Here is an 18,697-nt window from a genome sequence, read left to right on the forward strand (position 1 = left end):
GCAAGGCATTGGCAGGATCAATGGGGTCAAATCCAGCCCCCTGGCCATTTTTTTCTTTTATTGTGGTAAAATGTACATAGCATAAAGTTTGCTATTTTCACTACTTTATTTTATTATTTATTTATTTTTTTAAAGATTTTATTTATTTTATTTTTTTGAGAGAGAAACCACATGAGAGGGGGGAGGGTCAGAGGGCAAAGCAGACTCCCCTCCAAGCAGGGAGCCCGATGCGGGACTCGATCCAGGGACTCCAGGATCATGACCCAAGCTGAAGGCAGCTGCCCAACCAACTGAGCCACCCAGGCGCCCTGTTTTCACTATTTTAAAGTGTACAATTCAGGGGGTGCCTGGCTGGCTTGGTAGAGCATGTGACTTTTGATCTTGGGGTCATGAGTTCAAGCCCCACACTGGGTGTCAAGCCTACTTAAAAAATAAAAATAAAATATGTTTAAAGTGTACAATTCAGTGGCATTAATTGCATTCCCAATGTTGTGCAACCATCACTGTTTCCAAAATTTTCCATCACCCCAAACAGAAACACCATACTCATTAAGCAATAACTCCCCCATTTCCCCCCCACCCTGCCACACACCCCGCCTCAGTAACCTCTGATCTACTTTCTGTCTCAATTAATTTGCCTATTCTAGGTATTTCATGCCAGTGGAATCATACAATGTGATCTTTTGTATCCTGGCTTATTTTACTTACCATGTTTTCAAGGTTCATCTATATTGTAATATATATTAACACTTCATTCCTTTTTTTTTTTAAGATTTTTATTTATTTGACAGAGAGAGACAGAGAGAGAGAGAGAGAGAGCACAAGCAGGAGGAGTGGGAGAAGGAGAAGCAAGCTCGCACCAAGGAGGGAGCCCGATGTGGGGCTCAATCCCAGGACCCTGGGATCATGACCTGAGCTGAAGGCAGACGCTTAATGACTGAGCCACCCAGGCGCCCCAACACTTCATTCCTTTTTAGGCTAAGTAATATTCCATCATATGGGTAGACCACATTTTGTTCATCCATTCATCAGCTGAGGGACAGTGGGTGGTTTGCACCTCTTGGCTACTGTGAATAATGCTGCTATGAACACTGGTGTACAATTACCTGTTGGAGTCCCTGTTTTCATTCTTTTGGGTATATACCTAGGAGTGGAACTGCTGGGACATATGACAACCTCTGCCAGGTTTTGTATGGCCCCTGAGCTAAGAATGGTATGGTCCCCCCAAGGTGTTCACATCCCAATCTGTGGAACTTGTAAGTTAGCTTATGTGGCAAAAGGGGCTTTGAAGATACAACTAAGGCAAGGATCTTGAGATGGGGAAATTATTCTGGATTATCTGGGTGGGCCCAAAGTCATCATAAAAGAGGCAGAGCGTGTGTGGGGGGGGCGTCAGAGTCTGAGAAGGAGATATGGTAATAGAAACAGAGGTTGGAGTGAGCCACCAGAGTGGGGTCACCAGCCAAGAAACATGGGCAGCCTCTAGAAGCTGGAAAGGTAAGGAAAGGAGTCTCCCCTAGAGCTTTCAGAAGGAACGCAGCCCTGCTGACAACAGGATTTTATTTTTTATAAAATTTTTAAAAAAGATTTTATTTATTTATTTGACAGAGAGACAGCGAGAGAGGGAACACAAGCAGGGGAAGTGGGAGAGGGAAAAGCAGGCTTCCCGCGGAGCAGGGAGCCCGATGCGGGGCTCGATCCCAGGACCCTGGGATCATGACCTGAGCCGAAGGCTGACGCTTAACCCACTGAGCCATCCAGATGTCCCCAACAGCAGAATTTTAGTCAAATATAACCCTTTTGGACTTCTGACCTCCAGAGAATACATTTGTATTGGTTTAAGCCAGGAACTTCGTGTTAATTTGTTACAGTAGCAATGGGAAACTATTACAAATAACTTGCCCTTTACAGAAAAAGTTTGCTGACCCCCTAATCTAGGGCAGGAAGGTGACTGAATCATGGGTGGAGGCGCTAAGGGATTTTGCAGGGGGCACAGTGGACCGAATTTGGGAATCCTGGGTACGGGGACAGCCTGGAGTTTGAGGGTCTTTTGTCACTTCGGGAAAGAGGGCTAAGTGTTGGGAGGGAGTTGGATGGGGTGGTGGGGGCTGCAGTGGTATTTCAGGCCCTGGGGGAGGGGCGGCTGAACCACCGCGGGGAGTCATTTTGGCACCTTTGACAGAAATGAGGAGACCGGGCGCCTGGGTGGCTCAGTTGGTTAAGCGACTGCCTTCGGCTCAGGTCATGATCCTGGAGTCCCGGGATCGAGTCCCACATCGGGCTCCCTGCTCAGCGAGGAGCCTGCTTCTCCCTCTGACCCTCCCCCCTCTCATGTACTCTCTCTCATTCTCGCTCTCTCAAAATATAAATAAATCTTAAAAAAAAAAAAAAAAAGAAATGAGGAGACCAGTCTGAATGACAGGGTGCTCAGGGGGAACCAGGCTCCACCAAGGCAGTTCTGTAAGAGAAGAGCAAGGGAAAGACACACTTCTCCAGGCTCTCATTCATTCATTCCTTCATTCATCCACTCAGGCACTATAGACCTGACTCCATGTATACAGTTATGTGGCCCTGTATCCTATTTGCCCCCCAGAAGTCATCATTTCCTGAGCACATTTCCTGTCCCCACAGTGAGGCTTTCCAGGGACTGGGATCTGTACTTGGGGAAACTGCCCAACAGGTTGGTTTAAGGATCGGAGAACATGCATGCAAAAATCTACAAGGTTGTGGCAATATCTAGTAACAATAATAGTTCCTAAAGTTAACAGTAACTCTTGTTATTAGTAGGAATATTTTAATTAGGAGGCGCGATTTGGGCGGAACCTTGAAGGCGGATGGGATTGGGAAAGGCAGGCGGTGGGCAGGAGGGAGGACATTCCAAGGCAGGCGTGGTCTTCCTGAGCCAGGAGCCAACCCTCCAGGAGCCAGGGGAGGGGATATGGGAAGGAGGACGGAAGCTGGCCGCACAGCGTCCTTCCCTCCCCGCCCCGGGCCGTCACCCGTAGTAGAGAGCGCACCCTGGCGGAGGAGCAGGTCCCGCACTGGCTTAGCCATGAATAAGAAGCTTCGGCCCTCTGGCCCTCCGCCTCCTGCTGTCCAGCCTCCCCGCGGAGGGGGAAAGTGGGAGGGAGGGTAATAGGAGGGTACCCGGCAGCAACCACCATGCTTTCGAGCCGCGCAGGCAGCCTGCCGCCGGGGCAGCTGCCGTCCTGGCCCGCCTCCACCCTTCACTCCCCACCGGGCCCCCCGTTTCCTAAGGCAGCCCCAGGATCTTGAGGCGCCCGGCGCGCCCCCCTTTGCTTCCTCCTCCCCGGCTCCGGGATTCCCAGGCTCCAGAGCCCGGGTTGGGCGGCCAACTGGGCAGGCAGGGAGGGAGGGGGCTGGCTGGCCTCCGAAGTCGGCCCCAAGTTACATGTGGGAAGAGGTGGCTGTGACGCAAGTTTCCAGGGGGCCCTGGGCTCGGAGGGAGCGCGCCAGAGCGGCTCCTCTCCGTGCAGCTGCAACCGTGAAAAAGAAAAAGCCCCGAGCAGCACCCCAGGCCGCCTAAGCCGTCTTCGTCAGGCCCAGCTGCGCGCCCTCTGTCCCCGAGGGCCGCCGAGCGCGGGACCCTGCATCAGGCAGTCCCTGCCGGACCCCGGACGCACGGGCTAGGCTCCCTCGCGGTGGCTGGCCCTTTTTTTTTTTTTTTTTTGCAACGCTTGCCAACCTGTCAGCTGATGGACCTCATCACCCATAGTGGCGCATGTAGCTCGGCCGCAGCTCGCTCCATTCACGCCGCGCCCCCCCAGCCGGCCCACGGCCCCCGGCTCCTGGTGCCGGGCGGTAGGCCCGCAGACCCTGGCCGCAACCGGCCCCCGGGGGCCTGCGCCCCTCTCGCCCCGGCCTCGCGCCGCCCGGGGGGCGCTGCAAATAGTCCTTTGTTTACATGCAATTCCTTACTCCGCGGAAGGAGGCCGGGGGAGTGCTGAGTTTTCACCAGCTGTTTCCCGCCTTGAAACAGACATCTGATCAGCTGCAAACACACACACACACATACACACGCCCGGGGAGGCAGGCCGGAGAGACCTCCCTCCCGCCCCTCCCGCCCGCCTCCCTCCCCTCGCCGCCGCCGCCGCCAGCATCTGGGACCGGCCGTTTCTGCACCTCCGTCCGGCGCTGCCCTTTGATTCGGATTTCCATCTTGCATTCTCCGGCTGACCGCGGGACCCGGCTCGTGCAGAGGAGGGGGGCCGATCGCTATGGAGTATTTCATGGTACCCACTCAGAAGGTGCCCTCTTTGCAACATTTCAGGAAAACAGAGAAAGAAGTGATAGGAGGGCTCTGTAGGTGTGTACTCCTCCTCCCCCCCACCCCCTTCCCATGATTGCAGCCCCCGGCCAGCCCGCCTGGGCTGGCGCGCGTGTGCGCACGCATGGCCCGCGCTGCCGACCCCGCTCGCCTTTCTTAGCCGCCGGGGCGGCTACAGCCCCGCGCGCCGGGCTTGCGCAGCCGGGGGACCCTCCTCCCCCGGAACGTGGGGGCCCCAAGCGGCCCCGGTCACTTTTGTCCGCTGCAGGCGGGCGAGTCGCGACGTTTGTAAATTGCAAACAGACCCACGTGGTTCTGCAGCAGTCCCGGCCATGCTTGGTGCTGGTGGCTTTCCCCCCCGCGCTTCCTCCTCCCCCCTCCCGCGGCGGCTTCCTTCCTCTCCCTCCTTCTTCGCTGTCTCTGGGTGACCCCCTCCAAGGGGGCTTGGGGGGCCCGGGCCGCGCGTGGGGCTGCGGCGCGGGCGGCTACAATGCAGCCACGCCGCGGCTCTGGGCGCGGGGTCGGGGGGGAGGATCGGGGAGCCCGGTGATGTGTTTGCAGGGAGCGGGGCTGCGGCGGGGATGGGGGGGCGTGCTCGAGTGGGGGTGCGGGAATGGGTGGGACCCGAGAGGCCGGCGCTACCGGCCGTGTGGCGCCGCGGACTCCGGCACGTTGGCGGCCGGTCGCACGCTTGCCGCCCGCGCCCGGGCGCTGTTTACTAGCGAGGCCTGGACGTGACTCTGCAGCCCTCTTGGAGTAGGCGGACCTCGGCGCGCCGCCTCTCGGGAGCTGTAGTTCCCCGCGCCCTGCCGGTGCGGCATTGTGGGAGTTGTAGGCGCGCCCGGGCCACGCTTTCCCCGCACAAAGCTCGGCTCCCGAGGGCTGGATGGGCCAGGCAGGCCCGGGGTGGGGATGCTTTTGGGGGAGGGGGCACCGGACGCCGCCCCTGGCTTCACGAGGCCGCTGCCTGTAGCACGCACGTCTCGGCTGCAAACTTTCCCATCCCACGCCCCTCCCCCTAGCCATAAACCGAAAGCGTTCAATCTTGCAGCCCGGTGGGTGCGTGGGTGGGTGATCCCAGGTCCCCGGCCCTCCCCGGGAGCCACTTCCCAAGTTTGCCCCGGGTTGCTCCAGATCCACCCTTTATCAAGGATGATGGGTGCGTGCACCACTCGCATCCCGTTCCCCTGGACACTTGTTAAAATGCACATGCCCGAAACTCGGATGGCCAGGAGAAGGGCCTGGGCATCTGCACTGAACACGGCCCGCGGGACATGGCAGTGCTGCGTCTGGGGCTCTCCTGTGTGCCCAGGTTTGGAACCTAAAGGCCCCTGAGAACCATACTACTCCTGGAGCGAAATGGCTCCCTAGGGCTGGGGCCACGTGCTCTGCCGCCCGGGGCAGGCTGGGCGGGGATTGAGGGAGGAGGAGCCCGGGGCGGTGTGGCCCAGACTGGTGGACAGCAGGGGCTGCAGAAACCGGGTTCGGAGAAGGTTGCTGCTCAAGTATACACACGCACACCCCCTCACCTCGCCCCAGGGCTCCTACCTTAACAGTTCTCAAGTTCAGGGTGCTGGCCCTTCCAGAAGGTCTACCTGGAGGGCCTAGCTGTAATAAGTAAAGAAAAAAAATTCTGGAGCTCTTAATATGTTTTAGGGATTCGTTTTGCTAGATTTTTCTCATTGAATTTTCACACTCTTCTTCCTCAGTTAAGCGGCCTTATGATTCCCATATGGGATGAGGACAGAGGCTTGAGAAGGGCAAGTGGTGGGGCTGGGACTTGAACCCTGATCCCAGAGCCCTGCTCTTACCCCTAGTGGCTGGTTGCTCAGAGGAGGGCTGGGCGGAACTATTTGGGCCTGATCCTGGGCAGGCTTGGCACAGCCGAGACCTCTGGCCACCAGGCCTGGGACTTAGTTGAATCCTCTCTTGGCCTCCCAGGACTCTGGCTTCACTGTCCTTGTCCCAAGCCCTGCTTTAGAGGAGTCCAGGAGTCTCTAGGGGTCAGGTGCCCCAGGCTCAGGCCTGGGGACATGCTCAGCCTGCCTATCTGTGAGACAGGTGTAAGCCTGTGCACTGGGTGTGGAGTTGGGCCCTCTGGGTTTGTTCATTTTCAGAAGAAGCTGTGGGCTGAGGTGGGATCAAGTGTGTGGGTTGGGTGGGACCTTCGGGCTGTGTGGACGGCTTCTGAGGCTGGGGGGCTTTGTTCCATCCCTCAGTGACTAGAAGGGCTCCCTACCTCTCTCATTCCCCTCCCAGACCCACTGGAGGGGGCCGTACTGCAAAGTGGGCACCAACTGATGTGTCCCCCACCCCGCATCACCCTCCTAGCCCGGCTCATGCCCATGCTCTGTGGTTTTGGACTTGTGTGGTCTCACTGCTCTCCACTTCTATAAAATGGAGCACCTGTGAAGGTTGGCTGTGTGTCTGGAAAGTGCCTGGTGTCTGTTAAAATAGCACTCAAACTCTTAGAAGCGGGAGCATTGTGGTCTTATTAAGTGTTTACCTGCTGTCCTTGGTGGAGGCAAAGAGACCAGTTCTCAGGAGGTAGAGACAGTTAGGGGCTTTGGAGTGTGTCCTGAGTCCCTGATCCAGTATATATGTGGCACCTACTCTGTGCTGGGAACCAGGATTGGCTCTGTCCTAACAGCTCAAAATCTGGTGCTAAAGAGTCTTGTCAGCCCCATAATAAAGAGAGATCTTGGGATCTCCTGGAGTCCTGTGTACAAACTCTGGAAAAACAAGGCATCCTGTTGCCCTCAATCTCTTTTTTCTTCTTCCATCTCCTTCTCTCTTTTATAACCTAAGGATCATTTTTACTTATTTATTTTTAAAAGTACTCTCTGTGCTCAATGTGGGGCTTGAACTCATGACCTCTGAGATCAAGAGTCTCATGCTCTACTGATTGAGCCAGGCAGGCGCCCTCTTCCTCCATGTCTTTTAAATTTCACCATGACCCTATGAAGTGAGGCAGTAGCCCCCCATTTTACAGGTGGGTAAACAGGCTTTGGGAGATGAAGTGCTTAAGCATGGGGTTCCATGGCTAGTAAATGGCCGGGCTGGTTTGTACTTGAACACAGTGCAGGAGCTCCCTCTGAAGGACTGAGGAAGCCTGAGAGGGGAGAGGTGTTTCTGATGGGAACAGCCTGGCGATGGTCTGTTCAGAGCCAAGGGCAGGGGTGGCAGGCTGGTCAGAGTGAGGTGTATGGATAGAAGCAGTGGGGCTGGGTGAAGGCCCTGGGCTGCTTCAATACTTGGCTGCACAGAGAAGGATGAGCGCCTTGGCATCCTTGCTGAGGGTCGCTTCTTCCCTCCTGTCCTCCTCTTGGGGTGTGGGAGAAATCCCATGTGGGCTTTCCCACCTCTCACTGGAAATGTTGAGTGGCATGTATGTGAGTGACTTTGGGCAGTGAAAAATGAGAGTTCTCCATGCCTAATCTGAGGCTGGAGCTGAGCCTGGGGGTGTAGGTGGATGGGGGCTACTTGCCTTTGGGCTGGGCAGGAAGAACAGGTACAGCTCAGGATTCTGTCTTGAAGAGTGTGCTCCCTACCCCAGAGGCTCTGATTGCTATGCTGGTGTTATTCCCAGGGGGCCGTCTGGGGGTACTCTGGTATTGGGGTGGCAGTCTCGGCACCCAGGGCTGGTACCCAAACTGTTCTTGGCTGTTGGCCGCCCTTCTCCTGGAGACTGACTGTCGGAGGGCAGTCCGGGAGGGAGAGAAGGAACAGACGCTGGGTGTCAGTGGACCCTTCACTGCTCACCTGCGAGTCTGAAGTTGATGTGGAGGGGGCAGAGGGCCTTACCATTCCTTACCATTCCTGTAAATCACATTTATGTGTGCAAAGCTCAGAAAGAAGTGTAAGAAACTTTCAGGCATTTGCAGAAAAAATCCCCTTTATCCCTATCTAGTACAGTAGCTGGACTAGCCATCCATTACAGGAATCTCTGGTTGGTCAGCGATCAGGACCCCTGGTTGGCCAGCACTCCCACCAATCAGAACTCCTGGTTAGCTGTGATTCCACCAATCAACAGCTGGTTAGCCGGCTTTCGCCAATCAGAACCCCTGATGAGTCAACATTCCACCAATCAGAAACCTTGGTTAGTCCACATTCTATTAAAGAAACTATCAGCTGGTACTTGCAGGGCTATTTCGGTGAGTTATCCGTTAGGGTCTTGGTGGCAGTCCCTCACGAGGAACTGCAGCTTTGGGGTGAAGTCTGTTTTCTGGGACTTGAGTGCACATTAGGTTCCCCAGCAGCTGGTTCCTGAACCAGGAGGCTGGGTGGATGGACTTGGTGGCAAAGGGGACAGAACGGATGGAACATTGGGAAGAACCAAGATGAGCAGGCTCTGCTCCTTGCCTGGGTCCTTCACTCTCCTTTGGTGTCTCCAGTTCCCGGGAATCCTGGGGAGAAGGGAGGAGCGGAGGGTCTCCCAGGGCAGAGATTTTCATGGGCAGATGAGCTGGCTGGTTGGGGGAGGTGGGGCTGAACTCTGGTTTCTTTGGGGTTTGGGGGGCATAGGTGGGACTTGGGGGGGTAGTGGGGGCTGGGACGTGCAGGAGCTGCATTGCCTGCACCCTGCTCCTCCTGTCTTTCATGGTGGACTTGGGCAGGGCATTCTACTTCTGTGCCTGTTTGTTGGGAGGGGCAGGGACACTACCTGCTGAGGCCATACATGGGACTCTGGTAAGCAGCAGCCGCTTTGTGAGCCATCAGTGGAGGGTACCATGGTGGGGGGGGGAGCTGGGCTTTGGCATCTGCAGGTGCCTGTTGAGCCCTGGTCTGGCTGTCTGACCTTGGTGGCTTGGCTTCCTTTGGACATCTCTTCCCACCTCTTTTTTTAAGTAAGCTCTATACCCGACATGGGGCTTGAACTCACGACCCCAAGATCAAGAGTCATATGCTCTTCTGACTGAGCCAGCCAGGCTACCTACCCCACCTCTTCTTCTTCTTCTTCTCCCCACCACAGAGGGTCTGGAGGGCACAGCCAGACCAGGGAGCCTGGACTAGGTTCTAATGCCCCCCACAAAGGGCAGGCAAGCCCCTGCATATCAGGTCTCAGGCCTGCATCCTCTCCATTGTTCCGCCCAGATATCCCATCACCTCCACTGTAGGGGTGGGGAAACTGGAAGAAGGGAGGTGCCCCTGGCCCAGAAGTGGGGGGCCAGATGACTGGTAGTCTGCCTCTAAAGCCCTGTCCCTCCTCACTCTGAGCCCTGAGTCTTATCTGTGAAGAAAGGGTTGTGGGTCCCCTTTCTTTTTTTTTTTAAAGATTTTATTTATTTATTTGAGAGAGAGAGAACACCTTAGAGGGGATAGGGTCAGAGGACGAAGCAGACTCCCTGCCGAGCAGGAAGCCCGATGCGGGACTCGATCCAGGGACTCCAGGATCATGACCTGAGCCGAAGGCAGTCGCTCAACCAGCTGAGCCACCCAGGCGCCCTGTTGGTCCCCTTTCGAACATCGACATTCTGGGTGCCGTGATGAAACTGCATCCTGAGGCAGGGGGCCCGGGGAGGCCTTGGAGGTGCTGGTGGAGGAGAGGGCTTGTCTGTGGACCCCCAGCCGAGGCTGACATGGACTACCTCTCTGTCAGGAGAGGAGGCGAAGGCCCAGGAAGGGGCAAGGGCAAGTCCAGGGTCCTGCAGGCCTGGAGTAGGACAGATGGCTTGGGCCAGGGGGCCAGGAAAGGCCTTGGATGTCTCCAGCTGTTGTAGACGTGTTCTCCTGGGTTTCTGAGCAAACTCCTTTCTGCCTGGGGACGGGCACGGGGGCTTGGGCACCTCTTTGAACCCAGGGCCCCCATCGATGGAATAAGGCTACCCGTAGTCCTTTTCCCTACTTCTCTAGAACCAGGGGTGTGAGCTCTCTTGGCCCAGGCCTGGACCAGGTCACCCCCGGGAGGGCCCCTCAGGAAGAAGCCAGGGCTGTGGCTTTGGGTGGGGCCGGTGGCCTCTTCTGGGAGCCCAGCATCTGGAAGCCATCAGGCCAGGGGCGGGGGGAGTTACAGGAGAGGGCCGGGAGAGGGGAAATGCCTCCTCCAGGCCACACACAGGCCCAGCCCTCGGGAGCGGTGGCGTTGGGCCCACAGGCCCCGCTGCTGCCTTTGCCTCCTGCCGATGCCGCTGGGCCCACAGCCTCCCCCCTTCCACTGGCTGTCTTCTCTCACCCCCCTAGCTGCTGCTCCTGTAAGATGCAGTCACGTAATTTGCAATACCATTTCGACTGCACGCTGAGAGCTTTGCTTGTCTGGCACTGGGTGGGCCTGCCTCTTGGGGTGCGTGGGCTTGGGGGAGAAGTGTCTCCAGGGGTGGTTGGTCTGATGTCCCCTTCTTGGAGGGAGTGGTACCTGTCTCGTTTTTGAAGTCTTAGCATGGGGTCTCTGGGGCCAGGCTGGGGCCTTGCAGATGAGTGTGTGGCTGGAGATACGGTTGTGGCAATGGGGAGGGAGGAGGGATCTCTTCGCTCAGTCCTCAAGCCTGCAGTCATGAAGGAGGGGGTCCAGGTATATAGCCAGGAGCTCAGAGGTGTCCCAGGGACAGGTGTCTGCAGTTAATTGTCTGGGACCATGGGCATCAGAATCACAGAGATTCTTGGTAGCCGTTCAGGCTTCTGAGCCCCACCCACACGGGCTGGGACCTGGGGCTTCACACTTACGGACACCCAGGCATCCCAGAGCATACTACTCCATCACCCTCCGGATCTGCTGCGGGTGTAGGCATCTGACAGGTCTGGCATCTTCTGCACTGGGAGGGATGAAAGTTACACTAGGGGCCCTCTGGAGGTGAATGGTAAAGACAGGGTCCCACCGGGGCAGGGTACGGAGGGCACCTAGCCTGAGCATGTCTTTATCCTCCCCTGCAGCCTTGCCAACATTCCACTGACCCCTGAGACTCAGCGGGACCAGGAGCGGCGGATTCGGCGGGAGATCGCCAACAGCAACGAGCGGAGGCGCATGCAGAGCATCAACGCGGGCTTCCAGTCCCTCAAGACCCTCATCCCCCACACAGATGGAGAGAAGCTCAGCAAGGTGGGCTAGGGCCCGGAAGGCTTCCTGGAGGAAGTGGTGGGCTTAGGTGGGGAGAAGAAAGTGAGCCTTGGCAGACCCTGCCCGCTGGGGTCCCTGACTTGTCCCTCCCGCCCTCAGGCAGCCATTCTCCAGCAGACGGCAGAGTACATCTTCTCCCTGGAGCAGGAGAAGACCAGGCTTCTGCAGCAGAACACACAGCTCAAGCGCTTTATCCAGGTAGCACCCTGTGGAGGCCTCCTGCTGCCTCAGTGCCTTGCCCTCTTCCTGGCTCCCTTTCCCTTGTTTGGCCTGTCCCGGCTCACCATGGCCTGGGACTCTGATCTGGTTGCAGGCTGCATCTTCCCCACTGACCTGCCTACTTCAGGCATTTCCCTTCCTGCCTGGGCCTCTGTTTACCTATCCGTCAAGTGCAGTGGGGTGGGCTCTGGAAGGAACCGGGTGATTTCTGGAAAGCAAGTCCATTCTGCTCCCTTTCTGGCCTTTGGCCGTTTGTTGGATTTGCAGAATGGGGCACACCTGGGCCTGACAGCCTTGGGGGGCTGAGAGGGAGTCCTCTGACCTGGTGGTGGTGCTGTTGGTAATATGGGGGTGTCAGAGCACACTCACTGGCCCCTTGGGGTCCCCAGGAGCTGAGCGGCTCATCCCCCAAGCGGCGGCGGGCAGAGGACAAGGACGAGGGCATCGGGTCGCCAGACATCTGGGAGGACGAGAAGGCGGAGGACCTGCGCCGGGAGATGATTGAGCTGAGGCAGCAACTGGACAAGGAGCGCTCGGTGCGCATGATGCTGGAGGAGCAGGTGAGGCTGCTGGGTTGAGCAGTTATTTACAGGCGCACCTGCTTTGTGCCAGGCCTGAGAGTGAGGGACCCAGCCGGGAGCAAAGCAGACGGCTCCCTTTCTTCGGGGTCACTGTCTGCATGGGGTGGGGGAACATTAGAGGATCTCACACTGTAAAAACACAGCTGTGGGGTGTCTCGGGGGCTCAGTCAGTTAAGCCTCTGCCTTCGGCTCAGGTCACGATCCCAGGGTCCTGGGATCCATCCCCACGTCTTGCTCGCTGCTCAGCGGGGAGTCTGCTTGTCCCTCTCCCTCTGTCCCATCCCCCTTCCCCCCCTTGTCTGTGCATGCATGTGCTCTCGCTCTTTCTTAAATAAATAAATAACATCTTAAAAAAAAAATAAAAACACAGCTGTAATAAAGGCCACATGCCAGTGGTGGGCACTGGGGAACCAGGGAGGCTGCCCTACGGCTTCTCCGTGGAAGTGACTTGAGCTGAGGTTGGGAGGTCAAGTCTCGAAGTTAACAGTGCAGAGAGGCGAGAAGGGTGCTCTGCACAGAGCAGCTTGGGCAGGGGCCTGGAGGTGGGAGGGAGCACGGCATGAGGGAGGCCGTGGCAGGAGAGGAGGTGAGTCACGGCGAGCCCGGCAGGCTGCTCTAAGGACTTTGGTCTCTACCCCGAGGGTGGACAAGCTCCATGCTAGGGTTTGCAGCAGGAGCGAATGGTCTCTTGGCGAAGGACAGAGCTTGGGGAGGCTGACCTCAGCAGTCCTGAGGGCCCTGCTCGCGGTGGGGGGGGCGCCGGGGTGTGGTCCGAGCCCTGCCCCGAACCTATTGTCCTGCCCCCAGGTGCGCTCGCTGGAGGCCCACATGTATCCGGAAAAGCTCAAGGTGATCGCACAGCAGGTGCAGCTGCAGCAGCAGCAGGAGCAGGTGCGGCTGCTGCACCAGGAGAAACTGGAGCGGGAGCAGCAGCACCTGCGGACCCAGGTGAGCAGGAGGTGCCGGGAGGGGCTTTTACCTGCAGCATCAGTGCCTCTGGGCCCCGGCGGGTCAGACTCAGGACCTAAGGTTACTGGCTCCCAGGTGTCCTGCATGTGTTATTACGTTGAAGCCTTGTAACCGCCCTTTGAGGCCTGAGCTCTTCCCATTTTACTGATGGCAAAATTGAGGCGCGGAAAGGTTACATTATATGCCCACTCGTGATCCTCAATGACATGGCCGTCGAAATCCAGAGTCCACACTCTTGACAAACAGTGTATTTTTTTTTTTAAGATTTATTTACTTAAAAAAATTTTTTTGAAGATTTTATTTATTTATTTGACAGAGAGAGAAATAGCGAGAGCAGGAACACAAGCAGGGGGAGTGGGAGAGGGAGAAGCAGGCTTCCCGCCGAGCAGGGACCCCGACGTGCGGCTCGATCCCAGGAGCCTGGGATCATGACCCGAGCCGAAGTCACATGCTTAACGACTGAGCCACCCAGGCGCCCCTACTTTTAATAAATTTTTTATTTACTTATTTTAGAGAGCGAGAGCAAGCACGAGTGGGGGGAGGGGCAGAGGGAGCAGGAGAGAGACTCTGAAATAGACTCCCTGCTGAGTGAGGAGCCTGATGCGGGGGCTCGATCTCACAACCCCGAGATCGTGACCTAAGCCGAAATCAAGAGTCGGATGCTTAACCGACTGAGCCACCCAGGCACCCCACAACCACTGGATTTATTAGCTATTGAAGTGCTTGCTTGGTGCTGGAGAGTGAAGGGGCCATGGGATCTCAGATGGCTGAGAAGGCCCTCTCTGGACCAACCTTTCCCTCATTTTTAAAATAAGAGGGGTGGAGCACAACCTGGCTGGCCCTCTGTGAGTGAAGGAGTTTAAGGGCTGGGGTGGTTGGCAGAGGCTCTCTCGAAGTAGATGGTTTCGAGGGCCATCCCTCTGTGAGCGACAGAAGGACAGAAGGGAAGGGGCAGCTCCTAGAACCTTTGGAAAAAGACTGAGGGCCTCTGTCTTGCAGCTTCTGCCCCCTCCGGCTCCCACCCACCACCCCACAGTGATCGTGCCGGCACCACCCCCTCCCTCCCACCACATCAACGTTGTCACCATGGGCCCCTCCTCGGTCATCAACTCTGTTTCCACGTCCCGGCAAAACCTGGACACCATCGTGCAGGTACCTGGGCTTGGGGACGGGGCATCATGTGGGAACGGGCCCTTTGTGTCCATTCCCGCGTCTCCCTTTCTGTGTCTGTGGTGGGAGGTGGCTCTGGAGAAGGTTTAGGGCAGAGAATGGGCAGGGGACAGCATGGCCTGGAAGACCCCGTTCCTTCCCTCTATGGGATTTGCCGAGAGGGCTCTTTGCTCCCTGAGCCCCCTGTGGTCAAGTTCCTGCATCCAGCTCTTGGGTTGGTCCAGAGCTTCCTCTCAGCTCCATCTCCCAGGACCCGGGGCGGGTTGCTGATGGCAGTGGCTGGCTGGGGGACAGTTAAGCCTCCTGCACAGGAGGAGGAAACAAGATGATCGATCAGCTCCATGGGTCAGGCCCGAAGTCTCTGCTGGGCCCAGCTTTGCATGGCCCCCCTTGGGAGACACAACAGCATCACAAAAAGAAAGAACTAAACAAAAAAACCCCATCAACCCCTGCAACTGTAGTTGCACATAAACCCAGCAAATTGACTAATAAAGTTAATAACAGAGACCTTGCATAAGTGAACAGGCACTTTGAAATATATAAATGAGGGATGCTTGTGACTCCCAGGCGACTCTGCACTGTGATCCCCTAGGAGTTTTTCGGCTTAGCCGAGGCATTCTGATCGCTGGGCAGGCCGACTGCTGTCTTGCTAGGCTTCCTTGTGGGCCTTTCGGGGGGGGGGGGGTGTGTGTGCGTGTCCCCGGCCGCCCTCATCACAGCCTGGCCCCCCCCAGGCGATCCAGCACATCGAGGGCACCCAGGAAAGGCGGGAGCAGGAGGAGGAGCAGCGGCGAGCGGTCATCGTGAAGCCGGGCCGCAGCCTCCCTGAGGCCCACGCCTCTGACACTGCCTCCGATTCGGAGGCCTCGGACAGCGACGCCATGGACCAGAGCCGGGAGGAGCCAGCGGGGAACGGGGGGCTTCCCTGACCACCCCCCAGCCCTCCTTTCCCTTCTTGGGGCTGGAGGGGGCCGGTGGGGCAGCAACAGGGAGCAACGCAGGTGAACGAGTGAGGAATTTTTACAAAATTACGACGTCATTTGGGTCTCTTTTATGACCTCTTTTTCAATACTGTAAATCCACCTTGGAGCGAAGCCACCTGACCTGAGGTCCCGGGGGCTGGGGTGGCAGGAGCGTGTGGGAGCACCGGGACACCTGGGGCTGGGCCTCGCCCCGGAGGCCGGGGGAAGCTGACACAGGTGCCTGGCCTCTCTCCGCCAAAAAGCATTTTTTCATTTAAACATGTTTTTAAGAACAGGGAAAATCAAACAAAACCCCAAGGTATTCTGCCCTCCCCAGAGCCAGCCCTAGATGGTCAGTTTTTGACTCCTTCCCTCCTCTTTTTGGTTTTTTTCCTTTCTCCTTTAAGCACTTACATGGGTTGGGGGTCTGGCTGGGTCGGGGCTCTCCGGGGGTCCGGGGGTCTACAATGCTTCTCGGTTGGGGTTTGCTGCTGCCCTTCTCCCCTCCCCTCCTGGCCTCGGCTCAGCACGAGGATTCGCCACTCCCCACCACCACCCAGCCCCATCTCTCCCTCCAGGTTTCCCATCTTCCACCCCAAAAATGTCTTTGTCTCTCTCTTTTTGTTTTGTTTGTTGTTGGTTCTTTTTGGTTTTGGTTTTGTTTATCTTTTCTGTTTTTTGTTTCTTGTTTTTTGTTTTTGTTTTTTTGTTTTTTTTTTTTTTTACAATTTTGAGGTCTTTGTGTTCAAGGAGAAGCTATTATATTTTGTTAAGAAAGTGGGGGGAAAAAAACCAAGAGGCCACCGTGCCTTTATAAAGAAACAAAATAAAGTTTGTACTTTGTTTTTTAGATTCTGTGTCTCCTGGGTGTGTGCTGTCCTGAGGGGCTGGGGAAGGCTTTCTGGACTAGAGTATGGGGTGCTCTTGGGGCCCTCCAGAGGGGACTGGGTGTAGCTGAGCACGATGACTTCCCCCAGCTTGAGTGTCATGTTGCAATGAGCAGTCAGGGTCCCCAGACTCCCTGGGATTACTCCCTCAATCGTGCAAAGAGGGGAGATAGTGTTGGGGTGGGAGGAGTGTCTCCCAACTTGGTGGGAGGCAAGGAGAGAATGAACCACCAAGAAACAGGTTCCTATCTCTTAGAGAAAGGACACAGGATGTTCAGGGGTCCTGGTTGTCACTAGGCTTTGCCACTTCCTCATCTTGTGTAACCTCCCTGAACCTCAGTCTCCCCAGCTACAGAAGGGAAGGGAGTATTACCTCCTGGTGTAGTGGTAAAGAGATAAGGTCCTGGAGTCTGTCTGCCAGCAGTCAGTTCCTCCTTGGGTGCGCCCGTTGATCTCTGAGCATCAGTTTCGTCATCTGAAGTTGAAAGTCAGTGGCACAAGGGCATTTCGTCTTACTGGGTAGGGAGGTGGACCTTTAACTCTCTAATCCTTCATGGGCAGAGACAGCTTTACAGTGTTCCCCTTGGGATGCCTGGGTGGCGCAGTCAGTTGAGCGTCTGACTCTGGGTTTCATTGTCTCAGGTCGTGATCTCAGGGTCGTGAGATCGAGCCCTCCATTGGGCTCTACGCACAGTGTGGAGTCCGCTTGGGACACTCTCTCCCTCTGCCCCTCCCCCTGCACATGCGCTCTCTCTTCTCAAATAGGTAAATAAATCTGAAAAAAAAAAAACAAAAAAACAAACAAACCAAAAAACCCCCAAAGTGTTCCCTTTCTCCTGCTTTTCCTCATGCACACATTGTGATAGGTACATGGGCACTGAGGCCAGAGCAGAATGGCCAATTCACATCTCACCCCACGAGCTTTTTTTTTTTTTAAAGATTTTATTTATTTATTTGACACAGAGAGAGAAAGCACAAGTAGGCAGGCAGAGAGGGAGAAACAGGCTCTCCACCGAGCAGGGAGCTGGACGTGGGGCTCGATCCCAGGACCCAGGGATCATGACCCGAGCCAAAGGCAGCCACTTAACCGACTGAGCCACCCAGGTGCCCCTCACCCCACGAGCTTGTTGAATAGAAAGGCAGGCAGGAGCCTGAACGTTTTTTTTTTTAGAACTTAATTTTTTTTAGATGAAATTTACATAACTTAAAATTAAGTATTTTCCAGTGAACCATTCAGAGGCACTTAACTATATTCACATTGTTGTGTAACCACCACCTCTATACACTTCCAAAACCTTTCTATCACTCCAAATGAACTCCTTACCCCCTAATCTCCCCATTCTTCCCTCCTCCCAGCCCTTGGCAAACACCAATCTGCTTTCTGCTCACGTATTTGTTTTTTAAAGATTTTATTTATTTATTTGACAGAGAGAGACAGCAAGAGAGGGAGCACAAGCAGGGGGAGTGGGAGAGGGAGAAGCAGGCTTCCCGCCCAGCAGGGAGCCTGATGCGGGGCTCTATCCCAGGACTCTGGGATCATGACCTGAGCGGAAAGCAAACGCTTAACTGTTTGGAGCCACCCAGGTGCCCCTGCTCGGGTTTTTAAAAATGAAAGGGTTTTAGTGTTTTAAAAATGAAAGTATAATTTACATTTGGTAAAATTCACACTTTTTAGTTTTTGGTTGTGTGAGTTTTAACAAATGCATACAGTTGTGTAACCATCACCACAGTCCTCATCCTCATTGTTTTCACTGTCCCTTTGTAGTCCAGACGCTAGCAACCACACTGATCTGTTCCTATAGTTTTGCCTTTTCCAAAATGTCATATAAATGGAATCATACCATGTTTAGCCTCTTGACTCTAGCTAGCTTCTTTAACTTAGCATTATAACAGATTTTCCTTTCTTGGGTCTATCTAGCTAAATTTACTCAATGACATTAAAATGCGTGTCTGAGGGGAGGGGCTTCACTAGGATCTGGATGAGGAGACCCCTTCCCAAAGCCAGCGGAGCGACCCTTTTCAGCCAAGTGCAAAGCGCACTGGACGGGTTCCATGCGGCTCCTAAGAGCATCAATAGAGGGCGCTGTGAGCCCAGGACGCCAGGCCCAGTGAGGGCGGAGGCTCCGCCTCTTTCCGGTGCCCGCGGGACTGCTCAGTTCCTATAGGCCAGAGGAGGAACTTGGGGGCGGGGTCGGAAAGTCCCCTCCTCCGACTCTCAGTGGCGCGCCTGGCGACAGCAGGCGGTCTCCCCAGCAGGCGGCGGAAGTCAAGGGCGAGGACGCGGCCCCGCCCCTTCCCAGACTCGCCCCCCCACCCTCCCGCCCCCTGGGCGCGCATGCTCCTTGGCGCCTCAGGCAGCCTTGCGCGCGCTCCCGCCAGCCCGTTCCTCTGGCCCCACCCCCGGTCTCGCCCCCGCCCGGTCTCACGCACGCCTCGCACGCAAACGCCGCAAACATGCGGCTTCCGTGTGTTCCCCGCGCGGAGGCGCTCGCTTACTTCCTCCAGCGCCCGCCGAGCCTGGGCCTCGCCCTGGGGTCTAGTGCTGTAGCCGGCGCGGTACGGCGGGAGTC

The 18,697-nt window shown here is 56.2% G+C and overlaps 1 protein-coding gene and 1 long non-coding RNA gene across 6 annotated transcripts in view; one reads left to right on the forward strand and one right to left on the reverse strand.

Annotated features, from left to right (window-relative positions):
- The window catches only part of TFAP4 (transcription factor AP-4), a 32,432-nt gene extending 16,342 nt beyond the window's left edge, over positions 1-16,090 (forward strand). For 2 of the 5 annotated variants that reach the window (XM_081820162.1, XM_031040336.2), the window contains exons 2-7: positions 11,156-11,321; positions 11,439-11,537; positions 11,948-12,118; positions 12,947-13,087; positions 14,108-14,260; positions 15,013-16,090. In XM_081820162.1, coding sequence (XP_081676288.1) covers positions 11,247-11,321; positions 11,439-11,537; positions 11,948-12,118; positions 12,947-13,087; positions 14,108-14,260; positions 15,013-15,207 — 834 coding nt within the window. In that variant the 5' untranslated portion in view covers positions 11,156-11,246 and the 3' untranslated portion in view covers positions 15,208-16,090. Of the gene's footprint in view, positions 1-3,793; positions 4,328-4,907; positions 8,443-11,155; positions 11,322-11,438; positions 11,538-11,947; positions 12,119-12,946; positions 13,088-14,107; positions 14,261-15,012 lie in introns of those variants that run through there. The other 3 variants (XM_081820161.1, XM_006744468.2, XM_081820164.1) reach the window with 3 other exon arrangements.
- On the reverse strand, positions 14,255-18,697 carry LOC115944632 (uncharacterized). Its single transcript, XR_004079157.2, has 3 exons — positions 18,624-18,697; positions 16,501-16,602; positions 14,255-14,581 (listed from the first exon to the last, which is right to left on the reverse strand). It is a non-coding gene; the product is annotated as an uncharacterized LOC115944632 (long non-coding RNA).

The sequence above is a fragment of the Leptonychotes weddellii genome, chromosome 5 (assembly GCF_054177405.1).
Source record: "Leptonychotes weddellii isolate Sample4059 chromosome 5, ASM5417740v2, whole genome shotgun sequence".
In the NCBI taxonomy this organism is placed as follows: Eukaryota; Metazoa; Chordata; class Mammalia; order Carnivora; family Phocidae; genus Leptonychotes; species Leptonychotes weddellii.